The 27,261-nt window shown below is 44.7% G+C and overlaps 1 protein-coding gene across 3 annotated transcripts in view; it reads right to left on the bottom strand.

Moving 5' to 3' along the window:
• ATVPS33 (Sec1/munc18-like (SM) proteins superfamily) overlaps positions 1-27,261 on the bottom strand; it is a 237,513-nt gene that overhangs the window by 81,012 nt on the left and 129,240 nt on the right. For all 3 annotated transcript variants that reach the window (XM_087371482.1, XM_087371483.1, XM_087371484.1), the window contains one exon: positions 21,297-21,419. In XM_087371482.1, the coding sequence (XP_087227608.1) occupies positions 21,297-21,419 (123 nt within the window). The remainder of the gene's footprint in view (positions 1-21,296; positions 21,420-27,261) is intronic.

Below are 27,261 nucleotides of genomic sequence, written 5' to 3'. Positions count from 1 at the left end.
TAGTGTAGCTCCGCAACAAAATGGGGATTTTACATGCAAAATGTGGATTGACTATGCCTTTGTGCATTCAGATCATGCACCTCTATGGTTGCGGTTATCCTTTCATGATATGCCAGATGATAGATTGCCACAAAGGCGCCATTTGATCGTGAACAATAGCTACTTGCAACATGCTGTGTTCAAGGCCATGGTTACTGAAGCATCTCACTCTCTGTCTTCTCGCAGCCATGTTCATATTGATGATGCCTGGGATTCTTTTGTTTCCAAAATGCAAGTTGTGATAAGAAGTTACGGCAAGTCTTACATGAAGACTCTGAGGGAAACTATTGCTCAGGCCAAACTTACTTGCCGAGACCTCACTGAACTCAGCCATCTTCGTTTGTTGTCCCTGCATGAGCAAACAACACTGTGCCAGGCAAGACATTGTCTCCAACTCAATGATCATAGAAAACTGGTCAAATGGGAGACTAGAGAGCCTTTACAGATAAAGGCTGCTTCTCCAAAGAATTTTTCAAAAGCTTGCATCAGAGAAGATTAAAAACAGAAATTTGCACGGTGCTTATGCCTGATGGATCATGGACCACCTTGAGGTCACAGCTTGCTTCGGTTTGTGTGCAACATTTTTCTCAGCAATTTGGTTCTACAGTTCCTCCCTCACAGCAAGCTTTGGTTGCACGAAATTTGCTGTTATAACATGTTTCTCCTATTATTTCCACTACTCAAGCTTTGGAATTGGAGGAACCTTTTACTGAGAGGGAACTGTCAGATGCAATCAAATCTTGCGGAAGATGGAAATCTCCAGGATGAGATGGTCTTACGGTTGAGTTTTTTCTAGAATATTGGCCTCTTTTGAAGCATACATTGCTGCATATGGTGAATTCTGCATGGCAAAAACAGAAAATGCCAAACGCATGGAAGAGAGGCATTGTTAAACTCCTTCCAAAAAAACAAATCTGTGAATCTTTGGCAGACTGGAGACCTATCGCCCTTATGCCAGTCATTTACAAAGTCACTACAAAAAGGATTGTCGATTGGCTAAAGGGGTTTCTACATGATGGGTTACATTCTGCCCAATATGGCTTTGTCCTGCCTAGGCATATCACAGATAACATTGCTAATGCCTATGTTGGAATTGAATATGCCAAATACACGCAGCAAGATGTTTTATTATTGCAAGTTGATATTGCCAAAGCCTTTGACACAGTTAAATGGGATTTTATTTCATCGACTATGCATGCATTGGGATTTGGCACAAAAATGCAGCAAGTTATCACTTGGCTATATCAAGATAGTAAAGCTGCCTGCATACTTTCAGGGGATATTTCTACATCCTAGACTCTTGGCTGTTCTGTTAGGCAAGGATGTCCCCTAAGTGCCTTACTTTTTGCAATAGCCACTCATCCGATGCTTCAATATCTGGACCACCTTTTGGACACTGACCAGTTGCATGGTTTGGAGATTACTGGCAATTGTAGCATGATCGCTCAAGCATATGCTGATGATTCATTCTTTACTCCAAAAAATACTCGGAGTGATCTGTAGGCTCTTTCTACATATGGATTGGCTGCTGGTCTTCGGGTCAATTTTCAGAAATCAAAATTGTTGCCGTTGCATGAACAGGAATGGCACAGTCTTCTGTGGCCTGGGGAAATTGTCCCCGCATCTCAATTTATTCGACATCTCGGCTATCCTCTAGGTTGGGAACTCACCCATTCCCAACAAACTAATTGGGTGTTGACAAAGTTGAGGGCAAAACTTGAATATTGGAAGCTTGCAACTTGGACACTACATGTTCGTTTGCGAATCGCACAATCCATTTTGATAGCATACATACAGTTTTATCTGCCTCTCATTATGTTCACTAAGGCAGAGCCGAACTCCTTTATGTCAGCTATCATGGAAATTTTCTGGTGTGCTAAAAATGGCAATAAAAGTCTCATATTACTCTCTATGCATCGTCTCTGTTCTCCAAAGATGCACGGGGGTCTGAACATTCTCAATATTCACATGCATTTACTTGCTCACAGAGGAAAAATGATGTTGCAGTTTATGCAAAGAGATCAGCCGTGGGCTTTAATGATCCGCTCTCTCTTATTACATATTCATACTTCTGCATTTGGGCATTGGCAGCCCACTCCGTGGGATTTCATATTTGGCTCTATCCAAGGCAAGATAAGAGGCTGCCCTTTTGTTTCTCGCCTCCTTCTTGATTGGAAACATATCTTATCCCACTTGGAATGGCATGACCGAGACTCTTTGTCGGGAAACTCCTTGAGGGCTGAGAATATTTATTGGTCTAAAGTATTCCACCCTTCTTTGGCCATTCAAGAACCAAGACGTTCTTACTTTCTCTCCTTCAAAGGCATCACTTATGTGGTAGATGTACTTCAGGATGATGGCACACTTTTATCCTTTTCCATGGCTGCCAGCAAATACGGTTTGGGAGCTCATTATCGTCCTCTCTGGCATCGGATTTCAGCAATGCTTCAACCGTTTTTGCCAGTACCTCGCATGGAACTTCAGAACAGGCTTGAGGATTGGATTTTACGCTCTTATTCTTCAGCCTGTCCCTTGAAGTTCTCACATATTACAGTGCCATCACTGTATAAAGTGCTATTACTTCCGCCTTGGATTTCTGACAGAGCAAATATTGTTTGGCATATGGATTGCCCACTAAAGTGGTGGAGCAAAAGGCTGCGTCTCCTTTGGCATTACAACGTCCCTCTTCGACAACAGCTTTTTCTTTGGCGAGTCCTACTTGGCATTTTTCCATCTGGCCAGCTACTTGCACACAAACATATTGCTCCGGCTGTTTGTCATAGATGCTTACACCCCACTGAATCTGCGCTACACATTTTTTGGTTCTATCCACATACTTGCACCTTCATCGCTCTCATCCAACAGAGGCTTCGAGCGAGATTTCCTACTGCTACTTTTGGCACGCTTTTCTGGTTGTTTGGTTTTCATCCACTGAGACAGGGTTTTGATTTATTTTAAAATGGGTACGCTACTGGACACTATGGACTTTATGGATAAACAGAAATCATAGAGTCTTTGGTGATCCCCCTTTTTCGTCCTTTATCTTTTTCAAACGATCTCTGCAGCAATCATTTTATGATTGTGTTCAGACTCGTTTGATTGATCGGGATATGTATACAGCTTATACTGAGATCTTTAGTTGAGTAATAGTTACTTCAGTTTCGAAGTAACTATGAATGTAATTATTTTATAGCAATAAAAGATTTCTTCACAAAAAAAAGTGTGTGTGTGTGTGCGCTCATGATCATATAAATATATGCACTGGATATTACCAAAAAAAAAAGTGTGTGCTCTCAAAAAGTGTGTGTGTGTCACATCGGGGTGTGAGAGAGATGACGATGGAGAACTCTGGAGCCCCCGCAGCCCTGGTCCACCCTCCATCCCCCTCTGCTCCCTCCCTCGTTTTGCTCGTACAACCCCCATCTTCCACCTTGCAACCTTCATCTCCATCCGTACAGCTCACGTCAGCTATACGGAATTCCGTACAGTCCGTACAGCCCCCCCCAATGTAACCAGATTTCTCTTCCCTAGCCTCTATTGCAGATCACGGGAGTAGCACCTTGATCTTCCACCCAGCCAACTCTACCAAGGCTTCCCAGCGAGAGAGAGAGAGCTATATCGAAATCACGTAAATCCACATCTTCATTCTCTCACTAGCCTTGACAGACCCCAAATCCCTAGATAGATCTAGATGCCACATGTCATCCATATAGGGCCTTCCTAATGCAGCATTTCACCCCTCTCTTGGGATGCATTTAATTCCTTGCCCCTAGGCACAATCTTTGCACTAGGCCCTTGGTCTCAGATCTATCTAGTCTGGTGCTATCAGCCCTCACCTAGGACCTTGACATTAATCCCTCCCGATCATTTACATAAAGCGCAAACACATATATTACAAAGATAAATCCTAGTATAGGGAAATGTCGACTGATTCTTCCGAGGTCATGCTACCTCGGCTAGAGCGTAACATTCCTTCCCTCTTCAGACATCAGCGTCCTCAATGATAAAGTCTGGGAACACTCTCCGCAACTGATATACGGATTCCCAGGTAGCTTCGGATAGAGGCTGACCATGCCATGCAACCAACACCGTGGGTATCTTCCGATTTCGTATTTGCATTGTTCCTCGGTCCAGGATTCTTGTTGGTTTGCGCCTTGCAATATCCTCTATCTCCTGAAACAAAACCACACCTTCGATTAGTGAGTCACCAGTATGTAAAAATTTCTTTAAACGTGAAACATGAAAAACCGGGTGCACCTTACACCCCTGTGGCAATTCTAATTTATAGGCTACACTGCCTATTCTCTTTAGAATTAACCACGGCCCACAGTATCGAGGTGATAATTTAGCACACTCTCCTGAAGTCAACGACTTCGAGTGCGAAGGAATTCTGAGAAAAACTTTTTCTCCTTCTTCAAATACTCTTATAGACCGATTTTCATCCGCATACACCTTGGCTCTATCCATAGCCTGGCGGATGTTAGCTCTCGCAAGTGCTAGCATCTCCCGCATCTGAACTACAAAGTTCGCGGCACTAGGCACTTTCTGAGGTACTCCAACTATAGTCGGATTGGCTGGTCTATAACCATAGTTCAGCTCAAACGGACTGAACCCAGTAGATGAATGCTTCCTATCATTGTAGGCAAACTCCAACAATGGCAACCACTTGTCCCATGTATGTTGCCTCAATGACACATATGCTCTCAGCATATCCTCTAAAGTCTGGTTGACTCTCTCCGTCTGACCATCCGTTTCAGGATGATCCCCACTACTCATTCCCAACTCCGTCCTTAGTGTCTCAAATACCGCTGTCCAAAAATGACCGGTAAATCTGACATCTCTGTCTGACACTATGGATCTAGGCAATCCATGCAGACGAAATATATGTCTAATAAACAAATCCGCTACTTGCGGGGCACTAACAGACTCTCTAGTCGGAATGAAGTGAGCCATCTTGGTTAGACGATCAACCACCACAAGGATAGAATTATATCCTCCTTGTGTTGCAGGTAGCCCTACAATAAAGTCCATGGAAATGCTCTCCCACTTACTTAGTGGTATTTCCAAGGGCTGTAAAAGTCCGGGTGGCTTCACCCGCTCGGCCTTACTTACCTGACACGAGAAACACCGTGTCACATATTCATGAATATGCTTTTTCATCTTTGGCCAAAAGAAATCTCGCTTCACGAGATCATAGGTCTTCTCAACTCCTGGATGTCCCGCACACGGGCTATCATGGCATTGTCGAATGACTCTCTGCCTGAGATCATTCCGACCAGGTACGACAACCTTGCCATTTCTAACTAGCATACCATCTCTTATGGTATATCTTGCATAAGTTTGGCCTTTTCTGGATGCCAGGTCATCCTTTTCATTTTCCCCGGGTTTTAACATATGAGCCTTAGGCCATAAGCTCTGGACAAACTCGTCCACTTTTTGAGTTTCTCTTATCTCGGTCATTAGAGCACTCTCTAATACCGTGAAACTCAGGTTGTGCATAATGCGAGACAACGCATCAGCTACCTTATTGTCTTTTCCTCTTCGGTACCGAATCGTTAGATTAAACTCCTGCATGAGCTCTGCCCACCTAGCTTGGCGGCCCCTCAAGTCAGGCTGTTTACAAAAATGTTTCAGAGTATCATGATCCACATCCACATAAAACTCTGAACCATGCAAATAATGCCTCCATGTTTTCAAAGCATGGATAACTGCATACAACTCCAATTCATGAGTTGGCCAATTCCTTTGAGAGGGAGAAAGCTTCTTGCTTTCAAAGGCTACTGGCCTTCCCTCTTGAAGGAGGACTGCTCCTACCGCAATGCCACTTGCATCGGTTTCTAGGAACAACGGTTTCTGGGGATCAACTATTTTTAACACCGGTCCTGTGACCACGGCTTGTTTTATGGTGTTAAAACTTTCTTGTTGATTCTGTCCCCAAATAAAAGGTACTTTATCTGAGGTCAGATCAGTCAATGGCGATACTATTCCGGAATATCCTTTGATATGCCTTCTATAAAACTGGACAAATCCCAAGAATGATCGCAACGCGGTCAGACTCTGAGGGATTGGCCAAGTTAGTATCGCAGCCACTTTCTTCGGATCCATCTCTACCCCCTGTGGAGTAATTATGAACCCTAAATACTCAAGCCTAACCATACACAGTATAGTTTTCTTTTTATTCACGTAAAGACTGGCTTTCCTCAAAGTGCTGAACACTGCTCTTAAGTGTTCACGATGCTCAGTAACACTTTTACTGAATATCAAGATATCGTCAATAAAATGTACTATGAACTTTCCGATATACGGACGTAGTAAATCGTTCATAAGCATGACGAAGGTCGCTGGAGCATTGGTAAGTCCGAAGGGCATTACCAAAAACTCATAATGATCAAACCTGCTCCTGAAAGCGGTTTTATGCACATCCTCGGCTCTAATCCGGATCTGATGATAGCCGCACTTAAGATCTATCTTGCTGAAAATCACGGCTCCATGTAATGCATCTAGCAAATCATCAATCCGAGCCATCGGATACCTGTGCTTAACAGTGATATTATTCAATGCTCTGTAATCTATACAGAGGCGAAACGTATCATCCTTTTTTCTCTTTAATATCACTGGTGAAGCAAAAGGTGAGAAACTTGGTTGAATCTGCCCCAACTTGAGGTATTCTTCCAGTTGCCTACGCACCTCCGCTTCTTCAGTAAAACTCATTCTATAGGGAGGTCTATTTACAGGTTCTGCCCCCGGGATCAGTTCAATTTTATGCTGAACTTTCCGCTCTGGAGGTAACCCATAAGGTAGTTCATCCCTAAAACATTCAGAGAACTCCTCTGTTATAAGATTAGCCAGCTTGGCCATCTCACCACTTTGCGTAACATCAGTGCTAGCCGAAGACTCATCCACCGACTCTACCGATGCTGTGCAAAGGTATAAAAACTCTACTTGAGCCTTTCTGATTTCCATCACGGAAACCAACGGTCCCTGAGGTATATCTTTTTCACCTCGCAAGACATAAAGCACATCATTCATCTTGAATTGATACACGTGCTTTTTCCAATCAATGGCTGGATTTTTCCTAGAATGCCACGCTATATCTGCATGAGCAAGCTTGGTCATTTCAAAATCAAGCTTCTCAGCATAGTCCTGAATCCGAAGCTCCAACTGGGTAACCCTTTGGTCCCATACTTCAGTTGAACTTCCATCTGCCATCCTGACTGTATACGCATAGTCAGATGGACTTGTCCTTAGTTTCAGCCTCTTCACGAGCTTGGAGTTAATCACATTGTGAGTTGACGCCGAGTCAAACAACACAATGACATCATGACTGGCTACTTGCCCTTTCATTTTAATTAACTCCGTATCATTAAAGGCCGTATACCCCGTTGCTGCGGGCTTAGATAGGATGTTATCAGGTGCACTCGTCACTAACTTAGTAACAGACACACATAACAAACAAGGTACTAACCTCTGAGAAGATCCCGCTAGCTGAATCTGCATCTCTTCCGCTCTGGGACTTCCCTGCATCTCCACGTCGCACTCTGAGATCACCATCTCAGCCATCCGACGATCTTTATTACGTGGACAATCTCTCCACTGATGAGGTTGAAGGCAACCAAAGCATAAGCCTTCTCTCCTCGCTTTTTCCCGCTGTTCTGGGTTCAAGAGAGATTTAGACCAAGCCCGGGCTGCCATTGGAGTTACTTTCCTCTTCACTCCAATGGTGGTACTTGGTTTAGGAGTTTCAGCCGGTCTCGCCTGCTTGGCTTGACCACTCGGCTGCGAACCACTCCCTCTACTAGCCCACTTCTTCTTAAACCCAGATTTCTTCGGATACCCATACTGGGTTCCGACCTGTGCAAACCCACTTGGCTTGCTGCCCTTGGCATCCTCGTAGTTCAGGGCTATAGCTATTGCATCATCTAGCGTGTTCGCATACTTAGCCCGAACTTCCATTTTTATTCGATCATTCAATCCAAATATGAAATCTTTCACTTGGATTGATTGAGGCAGGGGTTCGTCAACCTTCATTACACTCTCTCGAAACTTATCAGTGTATTCTGCCACTGATAAATTTCTCTGACGAAGGTTCCTATATTGATCCCAAGCTCGGGATGCTTCGTCAGGAGGTAAGAAGTGTTTCCTGAACTCTCTTTTAAACCCCTCCCAGGTAGTGGATGCTATGCCATCCTTTTGTTGTTTAATCCACCACCGATCCGCTGCCTCACTGAACATGTGGGTGGCCTCGCGGATCTTTTTGATGTCATTTCTGATCTCACAAATGGCGAACGCCTCGTCCCATTTGTGTAGCCAGGTCTCAATGACATCGGAGCTACGGTCGTTCATCCGACCAGAATACTTTTCCGGTCTGTAATTGGCAATAATTGGCACTTTAGCCTTCCTAGGCTCGACCGTATGGATACTAGACTCCAGTTCCATTGGAGCCTTTCCCTTCTCCTCTCGAGAAGGTCTGGCAGACATACTCTGTAGCACTCTCCTAAGTTCAGATTGCCCTGCGTTGGCTTGTAATTGCTGCGCTAACAACTGTTGCAAGGCATCTTCCAGCAATGCAATCCTGCCAGATAAAGTGTGAGCTACTGGGCGCGATCCCTGCTGGGTTGGCCGGACTCCTGATTCACCAGGGTCCCTCCTGGAAGCTCCTTCTTCTGCTTCCATTTAGTCCAATAGGTGGTTGGTCTTGGGGTTCTTTTCTCTTTTTTTTTTTTTAATTAAAAAAACACCCCTAGAACACTGTAATCAAAAGCTGACACAATTCAGTGTACTAACACTCCGAACCTAATTCCCTATACTAGGGAATACCTGCAACCTGACATGCACACTAATTACGCATTTGACACAGGCATATATATTCAATCCCGCCTTTCCCTATACTAGGGAAATTTCTGCAAATAACTCAAGTATACAGGCATAGTCTCAAGCACAATCTGTCCTTGCTACAGCATCAAATTTTATGCATACTTGTCACTCTTCACGCAAACGGAGCATCAGCAAACCAAACCAGGAAAAAAAAACATAGAATTGACAGAAGTGACAAAGAGCCCCCTGGTCTATGAATTCTGATCGAAATTTGTCTGAAGGAACGAATCGAAGACTGGCACAGGTTGAGGTAGCCAGGTATCCCGAAGCCTGTGATACCAATCGTCAGCCACCACGCTCCTTTGCTCTTCAAAGATCACCATGCCTCCGTTAAACCCACGAAGGGTCTCGTATCACGTGCTTGCGCTCCACGCCTGCACTACGTGACCAGACGCCATCACAAATCCTCGGGTGTCCGTCGTCACGGCACCCTTCCGGTTCGTAGGCCTGTCAATTCGTTACAAGAACCCCAAGTCCCCTCGCAGGCCCTTCAAACCATTACGGGACTCCACGTCATCTCGCCCGTCACTGGTTCCGTGCACGACCAGTCTACGTTCCTCTCACAAATCTCACCGAAGACCTCCACGTTCTTGTGCCACCTACCAACTAATACGTTTCTTTGTTCCGCTGACTAGCGTCGATTCGTCTCTCTCCAACCTTCCCTACCTTGGGCTCTGATACCAAATGTAACCAGATTTCTCTTCCCTAGCCTCTACTGCAGATCACGGGAGTAGCACCTTGATCTTCCACCCAGCCAACTCTACCAAGGCTTCCCAGTGAGAGAGAGAGAGCTATATCGAAATCACGTAAATCCACATCTTCATTCTCTCACTAGCCTTGACAGACCCCAAATCCCTAGATAGATCTAGATGCCACATGTCATCCATATAGGGCCTTCCTAATGCAGCATTTCACCCCTCTCTTGGGATGCATTTAATTCCTTGCCCCTAGGCACAATCTTTGCACTAGGCCCTTGGTCTCAGATCTATCTAGTCTGGTGCTATCAGCCCTCACCTAGGACCTTGACATTAATCCCTCCCGATCATTTACATAAAGCGCAAACACATATATTACAAAGATAAATCCTAGTATAGGGAAATGTCGACTGATTCTTCCGAGGTCATGCTACCTCGGCTAGAGCGTAACACCCAACCCATGCAGTTATCTACACAGCCTTCGGTTCAGCCCTTCGTACAACCCTCCGTCCAGGCTAATGTGGTGCACACGCCAGTACCTGCTTCATCCGTACCTGCAAAATCCGTACAGATTTCCCCGCCCATACATCGCGTACAAGCTCCCAAAACATCTTTTGTTTTTTCTGCTTCCTCTGTTCCTCCTGCTCGAGTCTTCATTCGATGGAAGCACGGTGCTTTGCCTTCTTCATCCTCTTTCAACTCGGCAAAAGCTTGATCTCGCATATCGCCCTTCTTCTTCCCTGCAGCTGAATCTTTTGCGTCAGTTATGCTCAGCCTCTGTCACAATTGTTCCTTCACCAGGTTCCCCATTTGTTTGCTCTTTGGATTCTGCCCTTCTGGTTTCAAGTCTTCGATAGGCTCAGCAGTTTGGAGTCTGTCTCTACTTTATGGGCAGGGTTCTTTCTGCTGCTCAACTTCCTCGTTGGGCTAAAGCTGCAATGGCTCTGGATTGTATTTCATCCTTTGTCTTTCTGGGCAAAGGATTTTATTATGCCCACGTTTCTTCGACTAATGTGGTGGAGCGGCTAGTCAGTCGTGCTGGTGTTCCTGGGGCTGGTTTCTTCGCTTATGTGATGCCTTGGGATCCACTTTTCAATCCTTCTACTACCCTTCTAACTCATTGTCCGATTTGGATTACTCTCAAAGCACTGCCTATGCCTCTTCTTCAGCATCTTCCAACTCTTGCAGCTTTTTTGGGAAGGCCTCTTCATGTTCCGAGACGAGTTCTTGCAAGCTTCCCAAGATGTTCGCCTTTGCGTTTTGTGGGATATGACCCAGCCCGTGCCATCTACTCTGGATCTTGATTTGGGATTTGCCCATCCGATGCACATCAGGCTACATTTTGCATCTTTTCCCACTGCATGTTATCGATGCCGATAGGTTGGTCATTTTGTCTTGTACTTATTGGTGGGTTTTTACCTCTTTTTGGGGTTTCCCACACATAAATAAAAGATTTCACTTTTAAAAAAATGTGTGTGTGCAGTCTGTACCCTGTCAATCGTCTTATGTACCTGTTTTCCTGCAGTCCATACCTATTCCGCTTTCAACTGGTGCTCTTCAGTCACCCTCCACTTCTATTTCGTCCTCTTTGCCCCTTCTCTTTTCTTCCCCTACCCTTTCTAGCCCCCTCTCTTCTATGCTCCATTATGCCCGGAAGAAGAAAAGAGATTCTGTCTCCCTGTTCATCTCGGAAGGGGTGAAGGCTGCCAAAGTTGACTCTTTTGCCTTTCCCTCTTCCTCGCTTCAATAAGATTTGCTCCGTCAACTCTGTGCTGATTCGGTGACTTCGACTTCAGCTACTGAAATTCCCTTGAGACAAACTCTTTTCCCTCAACCTTTGCTTCAGAGTATTCGCCAGGAACAACAACTTGGTGTTTGCTTATACTTTATGGGAAGAGTTATGTCAGTTGCTAGTTTGCAAGCTTGGGCTTCAACCGCAGTGGTTGTTGGGAAGATTACCTCTTTCATTTTCATGGGAAAGGGGTTTTACTTTGCTCATCGTGCTTCTATGGATACCGTTTTCCATTTGCTTACCTTGGGTGGAGTTCATGGGCCAGGTCACTTCGCAGTTGTTATGCCCTAGGATCCTCTTTTTGATCCAGCCCGCTCCCTCCTCCACTTCTGTCCTATTTGGATTACTCTCAAGGATTTGCTAGTTCCGCTTCTTCAGCATGTTCCTTCTCTTGGGCCGTGTCCTTTTCATTCCTAAATAGGACTTTCTCGTCACAAGCAGAGAGATTCGGATATATGTTCTTTGGGATATGGAGCAGCTCATACCTTCATGTCTAGAACTGGAATTTGGATTTTTTCATCCTCTCCGGATTCCTCTTCGTTTCTCTGTATGACAAGCCGTATGCCAGCCCCGTTACAAAGCCTCTTAGTCTCAGATCTTGATGTTCCTTTTTCCTTGGAGTCTTTTCATCCCTGGTTGCAACAAGTTTTTGATCCTGTGGTTCAGAAGTTTCGGCTACCCGCTTATCTTAAGAAGAATCACAAGGGCAAAAAACAACTATGTTTTATTGATGGCGTTGTCACTCCATTGCATCAGTTTTTACAAGGCAATAGTTTGTATATGGATGATGTTTTGTTGGAGTCTCCTCTAACTGATATGTAAATTTTTACTTGGTTGCCTCATGAGATTTTCTCTCTAAGGTTTTACTTGTGAATTTTCTCTTTGTACTTATTGGTGGGTTTTCACCTCTTTTTGAGGTTTTTCGCACAAAAATAAAAGATTTCACGGAAAAAAAAAAGTGTGTGTGTGTGTGTGTGTGGTCTCCGGTCTTCGTCAGGCTCAGCAATTGGGAGGCTCCCTCTATTTTATGGGCAGGGTTTTATCTTCAACTCATCTTCATCATTGGGCAAATGTTGCAGTGAGTCCAGATTGTATCTCTTCCTTTGTCTTTCTAGGCAAAGGATTTTACTATGCCCACTGCTCTTCGACTGATGTGGAAGAGCGCCTTGTTAGTCGTGCTGGTGTTCCTGGAGCGGGTTTCTTTGCTTATGTGATGCCCTAGGATCCCCTATTTGATCTGTCTACCTCTCTTATGACCCACTGTCCGGTTTGGATTACCCTCAAAGCGCTGCCTGTGTCTCCTCTTCAGCATCTACCAACTCTTGTAGCGCTTTTGGGGAGGCCGCTCCATGTTTCGAGACCAGAGTTTTTGTAGGCTACCCGTGATGTTTGACTTTGATGCAACCTATGGCATCTACTCTGGATCTTGATTTGGGCTTTGCTGATCCCCAATGCGCATCGGGCTACATTTTGCTTCTTTTCCTATAGCCTGTTATCAGTGTTGCAGGTTGGTCATTTTGCACGTGCCTGCCCTTCTACTTCCATGACCACTCCTCCTGCTCCTTCTTCAGATGTGAAGTTTACTCTTCCTTCTCCTCCGGTTTCTCCTAAGGCTTTGCTGGATAAGCCTTCTTTTACTGCTTCGAAGCATTACTTAAGGAAGGTAGAAAAATCACAAGCCACTCTCTCTCTTATTGAAGAAGTTCAAGATCCGGCTCCTGTTGAGCATCTTCAACCTCCTTCCCCTCAGGATATGGATGTGCCCCTTGCAGAGGGGATTATACAGGATGCTACCCCTGCTCTTTCTCAGGGTGATCCTCAGAGTGAAGCTGAAATGCTGAGTCTTGCTTTATCAGATGCAGCTCCTTCATCGGAGGATACAGATGTTGATTTAGCCCCTTTGCCTTTGATGCCTGTGCCAGAGTCTTCTTTTGCTCAAGATGCAAAAGTGTCTTTTTTACTGGAATCTTTTCATCCCATGTTACAACAGGTTTTTGACCCTGTAATTCAGAAATTTCGGGTACCATCCTATATCAAGAAGAATCACAAGGGCAAAAAACAGCTTGTTTTTATTGATGGTGTGGTTTCATCGCTGCATCAATTTTTACAGAGCAATAATTTGAAGCTGGAGGATGTTGTGTTTGATCCTCCTCCAGCTTGATATGTAACTTTTTACTTGGCTGCCTCATGACTTTTGCTCTGAGGCTTTACTTGTAAATTTTTTCCTCATACTTATTGGTGGGTTTTTACCTCTTTTGAGGTTTCCCACACAAAAATATAAGATTTCACTAAAAAAGTGTGTGTGTGTGAGAGGATGACCTGCAGGGTCTACAGCCCCCGACCAGCTGCCTTCAAGTGCCCTGCACCTTCCGTACAGGTTGTCATACGACTTCCGTACAATCCCCATATGGCTTTCGTACAAGTCCGCCAGCGGCAAGAATTCGCCGCCGGTCTTCTGTCCGTTTATCCCCGTTTTCTGCCGTACAGCTCCGTACAGCCTATACGGCCAGTACGGAGCAGGGTTTTCCCCTCCTGTGGTTTTTCTTGCTCGTTGGGTCCGGGACTTGAGATCTCTACGTTGTCCTTTCTGTTTCTCGAGCCTTTTGACACAGCTGCCCTTTCTTATTCAACCTTTTTCTTTTTCTCTCCATTTCCTCTTGCTTTGTCCTTACAGGTTTTTCAGATTTCGGGCTTTCTCCTCTTTCACACAAAATGGAGTATGAATATGAAAAAACTTTTCATTAAGAAAGATCGAAATAGAGTAAAAAGAAAAAGCAGGCTGTGGGTCAGGATGACCCTGTTCATGTCTCTTTTGAGGCTTAATTGGTATATGAGGTGATACATGAAGGCTTTGAGGATGCACGCAAAGCTTGGAAAGATTCAGCCCCTACAGTTGGACTTATGGTAGAGGTGGATGATATAGTTGATGTTGTGCGAGATTATGCAAAGCATGCTGTTATTATTTTCTTTCCAAGTCGTATGCCAGTTACTACAGATGTAGGCAACTGGTTGACCAGGACACTTGGTGGTTCTTTTGTTCGAAAGGTTTATTATGCAACTAGGGGCTTTTTTGAAGTCATTATGACAAATGAGGAGCAAAAGCTTTTGAAGCATTCACCCCTTTTTTATTCAAATGAGGCATGTGCTTCCATGGTCACCGACCAGAGATTACCTAGCCCTCATCAAGCATCGCTAACCGGTTTGGGTAGAGGTGGCGGATTTTCCAAAGTGTTTTTCTTCCCATTTGCCTAAAATTGCAGCCTCTTTAGGCAAAGTTGTTTGTCCCCCAAGGCCAAATGGGAATTCAAATAGATTTTACATTCTATGGGATACTGACAATCCCACACCTGAATCTTATTCTCTCACTGTGAACAATGTTGATATGGAAGTCCTTTTTATAAGCTCAAATGGGGTTTATTTGCAAGAGCTTGTTTTGAATGAAAAAAAATTAGGCATATGGCTTCACAATGTCCTTTACGTGCAGAGACGTCGCCGCTTAGGCCAAAAACACTTGCCAAACATTGATTGAAATTAGTTCTTTTCAGCCTTTGTCTTTGGAAGAAAGCACGTCTTTATGCCAGGCTAAACACTATTTGCAATGCAATGATCGCTGAAATTTTTCTAAATGGGAGACACAAGCAAGAGAGGAATTCTTTGGATCGTCAAAAGAGTTTCTCAAAAGCCTACATTACAAGAGGCAGTCTGCAAGTATTTGCCGAGTCCTCATGCCTAGTGGTTGTCGTACTTCCTCTCGATCACAACTCTACAGCTTGTGTCACTCACTTTGCTCAACAGTTTGGGCGTGCAGATCTCACTTTTCAAGAGATTCTGTCTGCACGGCGACAGCTTTTGCAGCATGTCTTTCCCATTGTTTCTTCAGCACAGGCTTTGAAGATGGAGGAACCTTTCACACTCAAAGGGAGTTATCTGATGCAATAAAATCCTGTGCCAGATGGAAGTCTCCAAGATGGGATGGTCTCACTGTCGGAGACGAGCATTTTCTGAGCGAAATCTTCCGAGCGTCCGAGCGAAGGAAAAAAAAAAAGCTTCCAACTATGTAAAAATATGGCAAAAATAGATCGGAACAAAACATAGTTTCACTTAGAAATATGTAAATTATTATAGCAATGCCTATTTTATACACAAATCCTTACATGAATCTTTGGAAATTGTGAGTAACATAATGGGATGCCTTTTGAAGAAACCCACATGTCGACTAGACTTCTCTATGAAAATTCCCTTATGATTCTACTTATAACTTTTACTTAATAGGGTGTGACATTCAAAACCCTCTCTCAACCTAGCCTCATGAAAGGGTTTCTCCAACAAAACCTCATTGAAGCAAGCCATCAAGGTAGTTTCACCAGCGAAACCCCTTTGAAGTAGATCTTTCAAGGTAGTTTCGCTGGCGAAACTACCATGGACAACACTTTTAAAAGTGGCATAACTTTCACATCCAATGTCCAAATATAGTCATTCAGCCACTCAAATTGATCGAAAAACCCCATTTGAGCACATTTATGGAGTTATATTTTGAAAATTCTTTCATATATCGTATTAAATATTACATGTATTTTATGAGAGTGATATATAAGCCCAAGTTAATACTTATTTATAGTAATTTAAACTTCCTTTGAAACATATCCATAAATATCTTGTTATTTATGCTATTAAAACACTAGAAAGCACTTGTCATATTGATATAAATGTGTTTAATAAGCAATTATATATGTATAATATTATTACATTGAGAGTGACTATGAGGTATGTTTCTTAAAGGAATTATTTTTCAATACTTTTTTAAGATAATAACAAGGATACAAAGGATGTCTATAAAGAAGAAAATTTATGTTATGTAAAATTAAATGAGTGACAATTCTGTATATCTTTATGATAAAGGGATCTAGTTCTAATGAAAATATAACTGTAAAAACCATGTTTCCTAAAGAAATACAATTTTTTAAATCTCTTGAAAAACATTCTCGGATAAACCTGCTCATAGGTTTTCGCTTGTAAAATTGACGCATCCTCACTGTTGAATTTTTCCTCGCATATTGGGATGTCCTCAAGTCTACTTTGTTGCATATGATCAATTGTGCTAGGCAAAACCAACAAATGCCGGATTTCTAGAAGAAAGGGATTGTCGAGCTCCTTCTGAAGAAGCAAATATGTGAATCATTGGCTGATTGGAGACGTATCACTCTCATGCCTGTTATTTATAAGATAATCACCAAAATGGTGGTCGATTGCATCAAAAGATAGTTACATGATGGTCTCAACCTCGCACAATATGAGTTTGTTCCTCGCAGGCAAGGCAAAATACACCGAGTAGGATCTCCTCTTGGTTGCAAGTTCACATTGCCAAGGCCTTTGACACGGTTCAATGGGATTTCATCTCGCAGACCGTGCATGCTTTGGGATCTGGTCCAAAAATGCAGCATGTTATTTACTAGCTATAGAATGACAAAAAAAGCTTCTTGTATATTGTTTGGGGATATTTCTGGAAACTAGACTCTCCGTTGTTCCGTTCAACAAGGATGTCCACTTAGCGCGCTTCTATATCCCATAGCCACGCATCCGATGCTTCAATACATGGATGATCTTGTGGCTACAAACATGTTCCAGGGCTTGGAGATTCATGGAAGTCGCACTATGGTTGCTAAAGCATATGCTGATGATTCTTTTTCTATTCCAAAGAATACTGAGAGAGATCTTTCTTCCCTTACGCATGCTCTATCATTATATGGTTTAGCTGCTGGTCTACATGTGCATACCAGCATCTCTGGTCATCCCTTGCTAAGAGTGTCATAGAGGAAGACAATGCTAGCCACGGCATCCTGCTGCGTCCAGAAGAGTAATCCCCATACTCTCTGAGTCGGTACAGATATGTGATAACCTGAAATGCAACATCTAGCTGTAATGGAGATGACCCAAACTCGGCCTGAATGATCTGGTGAGGAACGGATGGCTTATTGCGAATCATCCGTGATAGCATGAGAACCTGTAGCTGTTCCGTCCGTGCCCACTCTGTATCCGATAAGTTTGACCCCCAACAAGGACTGCCATACATTCCCGCTGGGCGTACCAAGGAGTCAAAGAGCAACCCCCCTGTCCATGGCTCCTAAAAGTGCAAGCGACGCCAAGGAGTCAAAGAGCAACCCCCCTGTCCATGGCTCCTAAAAGTGCAAGCGGAAGCATTGTCTCTCTAGTCTGGCCAATGAAGCGTATCCTCTGCCCAAGCGTGCCTGCATCACGGATCTCATAGTCAAGATTTGTCCGGAGAAGACAACCCCAAGGTACTTGTATGATGAAACCATCTCAACAGGTGACCCATCAAACGTGAACTGCTCCTGGCGCATGACAACTCGAGATGTATTGAAGATCATAAGCTTGGTTTTACCCAGGTTGACCTTCAAATCATGAGACTCACAAAAGGACTGAAGTGCGTCAAGGTGTCTCTGAAGTCCCTCTGTAGAGGAAGATAGAAGAGCCACGTCATCTGCATAAAGCAATATCTGGATCAACGTGCCAGCAAGAGAGCAAACCCAGATCATGCTCGGACCCTACTTGCGACTCTCTCGTAAAGTGCCATGACAACCCAAATGATCTCTTGGTCATAACCCAAATCTTGTAGGCGTCGTATGAGGCGGGCTCTCTAGACTGTGTCGAACACCTTGCGAAAATCCGCAAAGCAACAGTAAACCCTCTGCTTATTCGCCCTCGCCTCCTCGATGATACACCTGAACGTGAGAACGTGATCTATGGTGCCATGATCATGTCGGAATCTAGCCTGTCCTACTGCTCTAAGTCCTCGACACTCCACAAACCTCTTGACCTCGGAATCAAGCACTAATGCATAGATCTTGGACATAACATGTCCAATCATAATGGTCCTGTAATTCTCCGAGCTCATGGGATCCCCTGCCTTGTGGATGGGTGAAATAGTGTTAATAGTCCAGGTGCGTGGAAACCCCAAACAAACAGCTTCATTAAATAGCTTTGTTAAGATCGAGGCTAGGAGGTTAATCCCATATGCAATGAACTCAGTGCATAGCCCTTCATGATCCTTCGACTTGGCCATTATGAAGTTTCATCACGGCATCCTTCACTCCCTCCGTAGTGAAGAGGGTGTAGGATGTGAGACGTGGCATATGTGAGAGGTCAGGGGCTGGCTGGTTTTAAATGTCATATAATGTGTGTGCATAGTTATACCAGACCTAAGTGTCAGTGAGTGGTGAGGGGGACCGTCCCTCTAAAAATCTCCGCCAAAACTATTTAGAGTTGAAACTAAATAAAATGTTCAGTAGTTCCTCCTCGTTCCGACGAGCAAAATCTAGTTTCTTCCTACGTACCATTCAACGATACTCGCGTAGCGTCTCTGGTTCACTCGGAAGGCTGTTTTTGGTTTCGAATCTGGGCTGACGTCTCTAGAAGGAGTCTTTGGTTCGCTCGGAAGCCTTACACTCTTCATCATACCAATTATTACAGGGTACAGTCCCAAGAGATGGTGGGCGTGTGGAGCGAGTGGTGTGAGGGAAAGCATGAAGGGGCCTCTTGTAGTGAGGGGGTGATCAAGGCAGCACAGTCCTCTAAAAGGGGTATGAAGTCAATGTAAGCAAGGAGTATGTACAGACGGTCAGAGTAAGTAGGTGAGTGGTCATGGTCGAAGCGTATATCATGATAGGTGGAGTAAGAACTCAATGGGGTGGAAGGTGTTGTGCAACGGCAGGAAGTGAAAATGCTAAGGAAAAGGTAAGTGTGATCAGCCCCTAGAGGAAGAGGTGCTACAACGAAATCGGTGATGCATGATGTGAAGGCATGTGGGAAGCATGTGATGGCTTCAGCCGCGCACATTCGAAGAAGTTCATCTTCACGATCATGCCGACCCCTAGAGCGACGTAGAGTTCTCTACACTACCGTGTAGTCTCCGCTAGTTCAAATAGTGACGGCACAATGACTTGGGGGATTGGGCGATGCATAGAGGGGAGCCGCGGAAATTTTGGCAGGGACAACAATGTCAAATCACTCGCCATTCACGATGCATCTAGAGCAGCCCTGTCGTTGACTCCTGCAGAAGAGGATCTGCATTCTCGATCCTTTGCTACTACAAGAGGAGTCGGTGCAGTAGCCCCTAGCACTGATTTAGTAACAGCCGGACAACCCTCTCTAGGATGGTCAGGCTAGTTGGGTAGTAGATGTGATCCACAGAAGCACTGAGGAGCTTCATACACAAGCACTTCACCTAGACGGCACTCTCTTCAAGAGTGGGGGAGAGCTCTACGACAGGGTTTGTCTTCCATAGAGCATCTCATGGAGCAAAGCCAGTGTCCCAGTAGCTTGCAAACCGTTATGAGAGCGTACAGCTTGGCCTTAGGCCACTGAGATACATATGGCCGAGTTCTCCTCTCATTTCTCCAAGGCGCATTGCGTCCCCCAAGGGGCAAGATGACCAGGCAGTGCTTCTAAACCTCTGTCCCATGCTCTGTAGGGACACAGCTACAACACTTGCAAAATGACAGCAGAGAGATGCAATCAAACCCTCAGGAGATTCTAGAGATGACCATTACATTCTATCGACAATTGGCTTAGTCTAAGGAAAGTCCCTCAAGGTTCTTACAGCGTGGGAGTCAGCCTAGACACACACTCTGTCAGTGGTCTCACCGAGCTTTGAGTAAGCAGGTGCAGGTCTTGTTCACTGACGACGAGCTCTTGGAGGACCTCAAGGCCCTCCCTCCAAAGAACTGCCTTGGTGAGGACGGATCGACACCGTCTTTCTTTAGTGCTTTTGGGAGTGCATACATATATCCCTGCATTTGGCCCTCCATGAGATCTTTGACCCTGGCTCGCTTATCCAGTCATTGAGTTAAGGGTGGAGCTGTTTGATCTCCGAAGGGGAGGGGGATTTATGAGACACATGCCCAATCACACTACTAGATATTGCCTACAAGATCTAGCCAAGATCTTTAGTCTATAGCTATGGGCCCATCTCGTTGACATCATCGCAAACCTTCTCTTGGATTTCAAGAAGGCCTGTGATAGGGTGGACTGCATCTAGGGCTGGCTGATCGGCCTGTTTAAGTTTTGCCAAACTTCTAGTAGGGTCAGCCTGCAGCAACAGGGTCAGGGGCAGACAAGGGCAGGTGGTGCCTGCAAATAACAGGCCACCAGGGGACGGTCAGCCAGATCTGGTTGGCCATGTGAGTGTAGTATCCTCAAGATCTTAAGTGTTTCTCTATATGTATCCCCTAGGGTGAGTTGATGTTTCATGTGACATTGTGGATCTCGGAGAAGTCTTCTGTGGCTGTAGCAAGCAAGCTCTCATACTTCTGGCCAATATTTGATAGGATTATCAAAAGAAAACGTCTTTATTCGAATCAATTTATGGGTTCATACAACAGCAATCGCAGAGTTAAGCAAAACTGAATGTTCTAAACATGTCAGTCGGGGTCTCTGGCTTTGACCTCAATTTTGCTTATACTATAAAGTCACATATCCATTCATGTTCGCCCAGCATTCCCAAATTCTGTACAAAAGGGCAAGAGATTTCGATAAAACAGCAACTCACATCATTTATTCTTACATCAAAGATCAACTTTAAAACATTATCGACGAAGAAGGCACAAGCTTGACCTTCACAAAACATCAAAGAGCAAATATATTCTCAGTGGCTTGTCAGCTTACAACAATCTTCCTTCCAATTATATGTTGTCTTTCATCTGACAAGAGGAAATATCGACATATACAACTGGCACCCTTCCTTCAAATTATATGTTGTCTTTCAACTGAGGAGGAAAATATTGACATATACAACTCTGTCCAAAAATTTTAGCAACTGCTTGACGGTTATTCACACCCACTCCCATTTCAGATATGTTTTCCAAAGACAAGGATACAACCTTAAATAGTCAAAATGCTTCTTGGGCAGCCCACCATTCGTAAGTGAAAGCAACACAACAAGGCGCAACACACTAACCAATGGCTCTTGCTTATGGACCATTTCTTCAATGTACTCAAATGTACTGCATACACCGCCAGTCATAAGACAGATTCAATACATGTGAAGCATCCACTTAAACTATAAGAATATGATCATATTGTGTGCTAGAAACTACATTGCATGCACTGTTTCAAAAGATCACACGCGTCGAGATGCACGCATCTGAAATTTTGCAAGCCCTCTGCAGGGCTGATGCAGGAGCAACACTAACTTACATATAATCTGGCATGACAAACAGTTAAAACGCTTTTAAATATGAATATAATGCATTGAGCATGTTGCACAAAGGCTCTGTAGCACGTACATGCAGAACCTTCCTTATCTAATAACTCACGAATGAGGTGAATGTGCCTTTCTGCATTTAGGTTTTGCTTTATGCTAACTTTGCAGATAGATTATATGTATACAACTCTCCCCTGCCATTCTTGCATCTTCTCCTCCACCTTGGATCTGTTGGAATTCTGATTGCTTTCACCTCATAATAGAGAATTGTGCTCACAGAAAATCACACATAAAATATAGAGACCTGAGACTATATGTCACACCAAAAAGACTTTATACAAGAAAAAATCTACACAGACATGTTGCTCATCCCGACCAGGCATTTGTGACTTCATATGCAAGCCACAAAGGCTTCTACAATAGTCACTAACAACTCGACACAGAGCTAGCACAAGTTGCCACACAGGCTCATACAAGAAGGTTACCCCTCAGCCCAATGGATAGACGAAGGCAAAAGCTACACAAGCTCTCCACAAGTGCTACTGCAACACCAACAACACATCCAACATGTAGACTCTACAAACCGCCTAGAAGAACGCCATTCAAGATGCCCACCACCGAGAACACTATATCTGCCAATCAGTTGACGTTGCCAGCACCTTCCTGAGCCATGGCCAGCCAACCATGATGCCAAGAGCTGCCTCCTGGCTGCAGCCAACATATACTAGCCCCAACGCTCAAGGAGGCAATCCTTTAGAATAGGGAAGAAAGAAAGTGTCCCCACAAAGAACTGCCCAAAGAGAACGACATAGAGAAAGCCATGCAAAGATGCCAACTGTTCACACACTCCTAAAACCCCCACAAGGTTTACCTAACTAACACCCCCCATAAACTAAGTGGGGGAGAAAACTAACACACTCCAAAAAATTGTCAAAAACTGTGAAGCAAGCAAGTTAGGACTGTTAGCTTATCACGACCTTAGAGTGCTTAGTCCTCATCCAAAGCAATCACCAAACTCCTCCTCGTCGCACTTGTTGGGGTAAAGGCACATTGCCTCCCTTTAAAAGTTATGACCCCTATGACTGTCTTAAGACAGTCATAGGGTGAATCCCTAATCCTAATAAAACTCTTGAGTTTGTGGTGTGGCTCAACACATTTCACACACCCACACTTTCTTGTGTCTCCCTCTCTCTGTCTCCATCGTTCCACTCCCTCTCTCTTTCCCTCACAAGTGGTATCAGAGCCACTCTCTCCCTCTCTCTCCGGTCTACCCCTCCCTCTACCCCTCCCTCTCCCCTCGGGCCTCGTGCCCTCAGCAGCGGCAACAGCAGAGCGCGCACGCAGCGCGCAGGAGCAGGTCGCGTGCGGGCAGCTATAGCTGCAGCAGCAGCTAGCTGCTACCCGCCTACCGGCGGCCGTAGCCTAGCAGGCGAGCACAGCCAGCGCGCGCAGTGCGCAGCACCGGCCGCGCAACCAGGCTGCACAAGCAGCCGTACAGGTACGACCAGCTGCGACAGGTACGACCAGCCGTACCGGCTATACGACTGCACACAGGCAGCCGACCTCCATCAGCGGGCAAGGACGCGTGCAAGACCTTCGAAAATTTTTTTTGGGGGATCCGTGCCCTCGGTACCCTGCGCAGGTACAGAAGGTACAGCAAGCACTTTTTTTTCTTTTTTTGGGAAGAAGGAAAAGAGAGAGCACTTTGCTCTGCATTCCAAGAAGTTTTCAATTCTAAAACTGTGTGTTTGAGGTACAGCAAGTACACTCGTGTCCCTCGTGCTTGAGGTGACTAGTGCCACAGTGTGTGGTGGTTGCACAGTTATTTTGTTTCGGGAAGGTCAGATGCCTTAATTTGCAGAGGGCTTTTATGCTTTTGCTGAGTGCAAATCTCAGTTTTCGGGTGACAATCTCAAAGGGCTTTTGCCTGGAAGTGTATGCAGTGTATGCCTTGAGGCAGTGTGGAGCCAGGGTGCCCACATTGGTCTTGTTTCCGCAATGTACTCAGTGACATCTCTTGTAGGTCACATTCTGTGTACGACACTTTGAAAATCTCAGTTGAGCCACGCTTGGCCAGGGCGCATCGAGTTTACTCGGTCCCTAACTGTCCATCGTTGACAGTGCTCAAAAGATTTTCTTTTTCGGTGTTTGTACGTTGGGATCTGTGTTGTTACTGTGTACACAGGGCCGTTTATGCATTACTTTGTCAGGTGAAAGTGCCAGGAGAGCGCTGTATTTTGTATGCTACCTCAGTGTTGAGGTGTTTTTCACTAGGTACAAGTGTCAAATCAAGGGGCTTTTGCCCAGATTTTGCTTGAGAGCACTTGAGTTACTGTTTGAGAACTTCAGATGCCTTTTATCCCCTTGGCAGAAGGGTGATTGTTTGGGATTTGTCCCATACTTTGTTCCAGGTTTTGTGACAGGCTGAGGTGTTTGGAGCCTTTTTCAATGAACAAAACAGTGTATGACAAGTGGTTTATGCATATAAAATCAGTGCAATACCTCATCTGAGGTGGGAGAAGTGATCAGGACATCAGTGTTTTGTGTTTCGTCAGATGATGATGCACTTGTAAAGCACTTGTGGAACAGCTGCAGCATTCTGAAGTTACTGTTTTATGCCTATTTGAGCACGGTACAGTGTGTCAGAAGGTACAGTGACTGGAGGGAAAATTTTCTGTTTTGCTGCAGATTTTTTGACAGTAAAAAACAGCACTATTGTGAGTGCTCCTGGCTCTTGATAGAGCAGGTTTTCTGAGAAATCAGAATTTTATTTAGTCATTTTTTGGCTTACAGGGAGTCAGGCACTTTCCTTATCTGATATGGCATCAGGGGGAAGTGAATCTTCAATACTGAACATAAAGAAATTGGAAGGGGCACACAATTATGCATTATGGGTAGAACAGTGTTTGAATGTACTTCTGCTAAAGAAGATTTCTAAGCCCATAAGGGTGAAGGGTGTCAAGCCATCTGGGATGGCAGATGATGAGTGGGAGGAGCTTGATTTGTCCGCAAGGGCTGCTATCATGCTTACTCTCACTAATTCTCTTGTGTTCAATGTTCAGGCTGAAAAGACCTCTTATGGCCTATGGCAGAGGCTAGAAGAGTTGTATGCCCAAAAGAGCTCAGCCAGTAAGGTTTATTGGTTGAAGAAGCTTGTCGACCTTCACATGAAGGAAGGTACAGCTATGACCTCACACTTGAGTGAGTTCAATGCCATCTTTACACAGCTTATTGCACAGGGATTGAACCTTGATGAGGAGTTCAAGGCTACTTTCTTGTTGTGTACCCTCCCTGAGAGTTGGGACACTTTCAAGACCACTCTGTCAAATTCAAATGTCACTCTTATGTATGCTGATGTGGAGAGCTCTCTCCTTATGGAGGAGATGAGCAAAAAGAATAATATGGGCAGCAAGTCTTCCAATGCTTTGCAGGTACAGGAAAGAGGTAGGACTCAGCAGAAGGGGAGATCTGCTGGCAAGTCCAAATCCCGCAGTCAATCCCGTGGCAAAAAGGATATTGAATGCTTTTACTGTGGCAAGAAGGGACATGTGAAGTCTAAGTGCTTCAAGTTTATACCGGATCAGAAAGCCGAGAAGGCTGAGACAAAGGATGCAGGCAGTGGAAGCAAAGGCAAAGGCAAGGCCAAGGCAGATGACTTGGATGCAGTGAATGTTGCAGCAGAGGACAGTGACAGTGACAGACATGATGTTTTATGCTCTTCTACTGTAATTGCACATACATTGGTTGTTGATGGCCTTGACATGCATACCTGGCTCTTGGATTCAGGTGCTTCTTTTCATGTTACGCCTCATAGGGAGTGGTTTACTTCCTACACAGGTACTCATGGAGTTGTTCACCTTGGGAACAACTATGCATGTCAGATTGCAGGGATTGGCAGTATACACATAGTATTTCCTGATGGACGCATATTTATGCTTGATGGTGTTCGCCATGTGCCGCAAATCAAGAAAAATCTGATTAGCACTGCCTTGTTGGATGACAGTGGTTACCACACCACATTTGGGGATTCCAAATGGGTGATTACTGATGGCCAGGTTGTAGTGGCTGAGGGTTATAAGAGTGATACCTTGTACCCTCTTTATGTTTCCAGTGTAGGTAATCATGTTATTGCCATAACCGAGCTGCCAAAGGTTTCATTGTGGCATAGCTGGTTGGGACACATGTCCGTTAAAGGAATGCAAGAACTGTCGCGTTTGGGTTATCTGCCGTCTCTTTCATTTTCAGATTTGCCTACTTGTGATCATTGCATATTTGGCAAGCATTCTATGACTCCTCATAAGAGGAGAACTCCCCAGAATAGAGCACCGCTTGATCTAGTGCACACTGATTTGTGTGAGATGCCACAGCTATCACTAGGGGGTGCAAAGTATTTCATTACTTTTATTGATGATGCCACACGCAAAGTGTGGGTCTATTTCTTGAAGCATAAGAGCGATGCCTTAGATGCTTTCAAGAAGTTTGTCGCTCAGGTTGAGAATCGGACAGGACGCAGGCTGAAATGCCTCACATCCGATAATGGGGGTGAGTATGTGTCACATGCTTTTGTACAGTTTTGCGAAGCCAAGGGCATTAAACAGGAACTCACGGCCCCTCATAATGCATCTCAAAATGGTGTGAGTGAGCGGATGAATCGAACTATTCAGGAGAAAGTTCGATGTATGTTGGCTTATGCTGCATTGCCCCATGGCTTTTGGGTAGAAGCCGTGCAGACAGCAGTTCACCTAATTAACAGGTCGCCGAACAAGGCTTTGGAGCTGAAAGTGCCAGAGGAGGTGTGGTCTGGCAAGCCACCTTCATATAAGCACTTACGTGTGTTTGGCTGCCAGTGCTTTGCTCATGTACGCAAAGAACTGCGCACCAAACTGGAACCAAAGTCTTTCAGATGCATCTTTATGGGTTACGGTGACGAAGGTGAAAAGGGGTACAGGTTATGGGATCCCGTCAAACGGAAGATTATACGCAGCAATGACGTTATCTTTAAAGAGGATAGTGTACACAAAGAACCCGTGCAACCTGTGGAATACAGAAGGGTTGTTTATGATGATGTCGGACAGTAAAGAATGCCCATTAATATGCAGCAGCAGGCTGCTGTAAATAACCCTGTTCAAGAGGGTATACAGGCTGAAAATCAGCCAGACCATTTTGCCAATGATGCACCACCGGATATGCCAGCAAATGGCGCTGTAGAACAGCCAAATATGGTGGTACAGCCACCCGTCATGCATGATGAACAGGCTAGACAGCAGCCTATTACGGAACATTCTGTTAGAAGGAGCACCCGTGTACAACGGCCTCCTGACAGGTTTGTTCCAGGAGCCAATAATGTGGCTGATTTTATCATGCTGACAGATTGTGGTGAGCCTTCCAGCTTCAAGGAAGCTATGGGAAGAACAGAGAAAAGGAAGTGGGAGAAAGCCATGCAGTCAGAAATGGACTCCCTACTTCAAAATGATACATGGGACTTGGTGCAGCTACCTGCAGGCAGAAAGGTTTTGCCATGCAAGTGGGTTTACAAAGTCAAAGTGGATTCAAATGCTTTACCGAGGTATAAGGCCAGATTGGTTGCCAAGGGATTTAAGCAGGAGAAGGGCATTGACTTTGATGAGATCTTTTCCCCTGTA

This window comes from Dipteris shenzhenensis, chromosome 33 (assembly GCF_047967505.1).
Source record: "Dipteris shenzhenensis isolate YYH24624 ecotype China chromosome 33, Dip_SZ_1.0, whole genome shotgun sequence".
In the NCBI taxonomy this organism is placed as follows: Eukaryota; Viridiplantae; Streptophyta; class Polypodiopsida; order Gleicheniales; family Dipteridaceae; genus Dipteris; species Dipteris shenzhenensis.
This window is presented reverse-complemented; position numbering and strand designations above follow the sequence as displayed.